Here is a 5,494-nt window from a genome sequence, read left to right as displayed (position 1 = left end):
GCAATCAAAGCTGCACTGACTATGGGTAGTAGAGAAGATGACCTAAATGAGAGGAAAATGGCAAAAAAGATTACTCACTAATCATGATTAGTTTAAATGTTAAGCTAATGTTAATCAAGCTGAAGGAGAGTAGATCTAGGCTCTTATACCATGTTGGCTTGCATGGTGGATCAAACATGACGATGAAGCTCATGATGAAGGTAACATTAAGCTAAGCAAAAAGGGGTTAAGACTAATCACATCAAATTAGGGTTAATGACAACATAATGACAGCATAATGATGAGAAAGAGAATGAGAGTGTTGTACTCTTCTATTAGATGTGAGCCTCTTATATAGGTTGGAGTACAAGTGATTAGGGCATGATTAACCCTTAAGCAAAACCCTATGACACCCTTGATGTGAGCACCAATTGCCTAGATTTAGGGAAAGTAAGATCTTCCTCCACTTGAACTAGGCACCTAGAATATGCTGATTTAGATCCTCCTTTGACCATAGTCTACCATATGTATACTAGCTATAAGACCTTTGAACCATATGCCCATATCCCCAATGTAACATGTAAGATGTTTTGGTGTACATTAATATAAGATTATCAATTAAAGAATCCTAGTTCTATATTTCAAAATATACTTACATCCATGAAATGTGTACATGCGGTAGGTACAATGACACCAACTCTCATAATCACTCACAACATCATAATCAACCTGACCTGTGTAAAGTGTGATGTGGATGTGAATGTGGGTCTCATGCATGGTCTGCACCATGGGGAACATGGGTCTTGTGCATAGTTTGCAGCATGGGGATCGGAGCTCACTGTGCTACGGGTGGTGGTGTGGGTGGTGTGGTGGTAATGTGAGTGACAGGAGATCATGGTGGTAGAGGTGTTGTCTTGGGGGGTGGTGGTGTAGGTGCAGCAGGTGCGGGTGTGAGAGGTTTACTGCTCAATCCAAATCTTGGTGGATGGCCATATCTGAAGCAACATAAACATCTCTTCTTTATATAAAGGAAGAGTTTCACAAAGCTACCATGTGGCAAGAATTTGGAGGTTCGGGTAGAATTTGAATTTGGAGGTCTCAAAAGATGTGCCAAGCACATGTCTGCCCACTCAAAGTAGAACAAAAAATAAAACTCAAAGTTAGATTATCTGGCTCTCTCGCTCACTGTGGAGAGTTTGATCAATTATGCGTTGGTAGTGGGATCCATGAAAAAGGCCACCTTATGTTGTGGAACTCTTCAACCCTTTAAAAAGTTCACATCAGTCTCAGTGAACCGTGTGGTTAATTTATGATAAATATACGTCACGTTAATTAAAAAATAATTTGTGAAATTGATATGAATTTGGAATCCGTCAAGACTGCGACGAAATGGAGAGGACTGCGCTTATAACATCATCTTCCCCTCAAGTCCTGACACGAAGCCAGCCAGCCTTTGAGCTGTTTGATTGAGCAGCGAGCGAGCTCTCCATCAAAGCTTCGAGCGCAATGGGTGTGAGCAACCATCTGCTAGGGATCCTCAATTTTATCACCGCCCTTCTCTCCATCCCCATCTTGGGCATTGGAATATGGCTGGCCACGAAGGCGCACCGCACGGACTGCATGCGGTTCCTGCAATGGCCGGTCATCATCATCGGCCTGCTTATCCTGCTGGTTTCTCTGGCAGGGCTTGTGGGCTCGTGCTGCCGCGTGAATTGGCTCCTGTGGCTCTACGCGGCGGCCATGCTCCTGCTGATTGTGCTGCTGCTGTGCTTCACCGTGTTCGCCTTTGTGGTAACCGCCAAGGGCGCTGGCGACGCCGTCTCCGGCAAAGGATTCAAAGAATTTCACCTCGGCAACTACTCTACCTGGCTGCAGAAGCAGGTGAACAAGGCCAGCAACTGGGACGAGATCAAGAGCTGCCTCGCCGACTCCAAGGCCTGCAGCCATCTCCAGGATGACTACCCCACCCTTGCCGCCTTCTCCAAAGCCGACCTGTCCCCCATCCAGGTATCATTACTAGATCTGCTGCTTTAGATATCGATGCGAATTATTATCAACACAGAGATCATAAAACAGGCCAGGGGTTTACACACAGTAGGGGTTTATACTACATAATAGTATGGTAGTACTAGTGGTAACAAAGGAAAATTCACAAATGTTTCTTAGGGGCTTCACACACCCACTAGTACTAGTATGATAGTGCTAGTGTGGTAGTACTAGTGGTAACAAAGGAAAATTCACAAATGTTTCTTAGGGGCTTCACACATCAAGCCCCCACCCAATTTTCACGTTGACACAAAGGAGATGGCTCATGGCTCATGGCTCATGGTGTGTACGGAAAGGCCTACAAAGGAGATGGCTCATGGTCTCCTCGAGGGTAAGGCTAATCCTAGGCCTTTCGATGCCGTCATGGCTATTAAGTGGGGTGACAGTGACAGCTAGCCATCCCAACAATGACAAGTCAACATACAGATTCGAGATGGCGCGATACAGAGTGATGGCTAGCCATCCCCAATGATGAGCCAATGATCTCCTATGAAGGCATGTCATCATGCAAAATAGATTGGGCAAAGAGCTGAGTTGCTTGATCTCATTAACATCCTCAAAAAAAACATGCATGTTGATTGGACACTTAAGATATCCCTTCCCACAATCGTTGGCCATGAGACAAACACCTTATTTTTCTACCAACATGCCAAAGAAGGGGAGGAGCAATTGTGTAAAGGCCCTTGGGCTCATTACACACATTCTACTCTCCATTGTTTACCCATCAACCAAGCCTCATATCTACCTTAGGGTGCTTTACACACCTACCAAAAAAAAAAGAGAGGGGGATGATTAAGATCTTCCCAAAGGCGGCCTCCCTTTTACACATTATCTTAAGTTGCAGATCTTTTAGATTTTTGCATAGATCTTTCGCCAAGAGGAAAAGATGGCTAAAGGCTGATAATCAATGGGATCATGGTTGAGAGTAACTTTGGGAACAAGCCATCTTTGGGATCATGGTTGAGAGTGACCAACATGCCACTCATAGACATCATACATTAGAGTAGCATGATCTAAACTTATAGTATGCTCATATATAAATAGCTTTATAGTGTGATCTTGGGCACATGCCAAGTAACCTTATAGATAATATGGAGGCATAGAAAAGTTTTAATTAATAACATCATAGAAAAGAGGTTCTACTGATCTATATTTACTAGTTGTGCCTAGAAAATAATGTCTTTTACAAGAGAAAATTTCAACCAATTATGTCTATTGAATAGTGTCTGTTCCAAGAGTTACAACCAATTTTGTCTCTGACATAGAAAAACAAGCTCTAGTGATCCACATTTTAAAAAAATGAGACGATATATTATCTTGAACTTGTCTACTATCCTTGGGGTAGCTAGTTTCCTTTGCTTAATAGAAAGACCATATTTGAACTTCCAATCTCTTGGGTGAGCTGGATCATGTTGAGCTAAACCCTTGAGGCAAAGCCCTTTGGGTTTGCGTGAATTTGTTCACCATCCTTGGGGTAAGAAGTTTCCTTTACTTAATTTACTCTTTTCTATTATTTTTTTGTTTAATTTGTCCACCATCCTTGGGGTAGCTAGGTTTCTTTATTTAAATAACTCTTTTCTATTTTTTGTTGAATTTGTCCACCAGTTTTCTTTATTTAATTTAACTCTTTCTATTTATGAACACAAGGAGATATATCCATATTAAGGAGGCAAAGCAAAATTAGGTCTATAAGCACTGCATTTTACAAATTCAAAGGGCTCATCAAGCATGCAATCTATTGCTATACACATCACAGAGTGTGTCTATTTTTTATTGAGAGAATTTTTGAGGAAAAATTCTAGTTTGGTTCACGTTGGCATTCAAGGTATGTGATATTGTTTAAACTGGAACGGCAGTCAGGATGCTGCAAACCTCCAACACCATGCAATTTCACATTTATAAACCCAACCAACTGGACTAACCCAACCAACAAGAGCGTGGACGCAGATTGCCAAGCTTGGAGTGATGATGCCTCTCAGTTGTGTTACAGCTGCAGCTCTTGCAAGGCAGGGGTCCTTCAAAACGTGAAGAAAGACTGGCGCAAGGTGGCCATCGTCAACACCATCATGCTCGTGTTCCTCACCATTGTTTGCAATGTAGCATGTTGCGCTCTCCAGAACGTGAAGAGAGATGAACATTATCATCATGTTTAGTTGATGCTTCTCTAATTAACAAGGTTACTATTAGCCCACACATTCACAAGGTTATCCCTTATTACTCTATATATTCTCTCATTGACAATTTTATTACTTATTACTCCATAGATTCTCTCATACTTTTAAAAATCCCTCACCCTGTAATGCCTTTCACATGTTACCATGTTTATATGATGGCATAGATATGTTAATCTTGTTACGTTGAAAATTCACTCACCTTGTAATGCCTTGCACATGTTACCATGTTTATGTGATGGCATACGCTAGTTATAATTCAATAACTCATTCAATAATAGTATTCCTTGGAAATATCGTTGCTTCAAAAGCCATCTTATCGTCCTTCCGTCCACTTATATCATTGACTTGTATCAAAATCGCTATCATGTAGTTCACTCAATAGGTTTGATACACCGTTCGCTTATTTAAGGCAATTTTATGCAACTAACTTGACCTTATTCATATCTTCTTCTTCTTTGCTACATAAACTTTTATGATATGGGACCCCCCCAACATTGCTTAATGCTTGTTTTAGCAGTCACTACACTTCGATCATCAATCGAAACATACGACACCTGATTTGATAATTAGCTGCATTGCCCTTGATGCTTTATTGCTTCATGGTTATGCTGATGATCCCATTGTTTCAATATCTCCTTTATCAACATCTTTGATTTTACTAGACTTTGTATTGTCTTATGACCTTGATGTGCATTTCACTTTATCAGTTTATAATGCCCTAGCCCTTGATGGGCTCTTTTTTTATCATCTATATCACCTTTAGTGTGCAATTATCCGGCCCTTAGTTTCATCTATATCACCTTTTTGTGCATATAACCCTTTTGGGGGGTGGGGGATCATTTGGGGCTGGCGGGAATTACTTTATACATGTGTAACATAGCACCTTAGTGCATGGAGGATAGTCTTTTAATTGTGGAACTTACATGTTCTATACATGTAAGAGGGGATGCCATGAATAGTTGCTTGATATAAATTTTTAATAAAAATTTATAGATGAGAATTTCTAATTCAATTATGCTACAAAAAGGGGGTGGAAAAAACATATAAACTTACAAAGGGGGTAAATAATTATGTTTAAAAAATGCAAATATAAAAATTGCTTGCACGTTCTAGATATGAGTTTTTATAGAGTGACTCTCCTTGAGCAAGGCCTACAAGCATTACATTTTCTCTTTTTGCAACTCCCTTTCCCTTAAACTCTTTTAGCTTAAATCATCCCTTTAGTATGCATCTACCCTTATGTTCTTTTGTAGCTATATTTCATTTGCCTATATCTAAAAATTTAATAATATTCC

General features: G+C 40.4%; 1 protein-coding gene across 1 annotated transcript; it reads left to right on the top strand.

The window, feature by feature from the left end:
• Nucleotides 1–1,386: 1,386 nt before the first annotated feature.
• Nucleotides 1,387–4,377, top strand: LOC147623220 (tetraspanin-8-like). Its single transcript, XM_086821829.1, has 2 exons — nucleotides 1,387–1,986; nucleotides 3,882–4,377. The coding sequence occupies exons 1-2, from the start codon at nucleotides 1,486–1,488 to the stop codon at nucleotides 4,176–4,178; spliced, it is 798 nt and encodes a 265-aa protein (XP_086677955.1). The 5' UTR covers nucleotides 1,387–1,485; the 3' UTR covers nucleotides 4,179–4,377.
• Nucleotides 4,378–5,494: the final 1,117 nt, after the last annotated feature.

Source organism: Cibotium barometz, chromosome 27, assembly GCF_041138505.1.
Source record: "Cibotium barometz isolate CiBa-2024 chromosome 27, ASM4113850v1, whole genome shotgun sequence".
Classification (NCBI taxonomy): domain Eukaryota; kingdom Viridiplantae; phylum Streptophyta; class Polypodiopsida; order Cyatheales; family Cibotiaceae; genus Cibotium; species Cibotium barometz.
The sequence above is the reverse complement of the archived record's forward strand: the minus strand, read 5'-3'. Positions and strand labels throughout refer to the sequence as shown.

Bases quoted from the DNA above. Each gene is read 5' to 3' on its own strand.
- LOC147623220 (XM_086821829.1), top strand. From the start codon at position 1,486: ATGGGTGTGAGCAACCATCTGCTAGGGATCCTCAATTTTATCACCGCC. The intron at 1,987-3,881 runs GTATCATTACTA...CTGGAACGGCAG, and splicing joins CCGACCTGTCCCCCATCCAG to TCAGGATGCTGCAAACCTCC.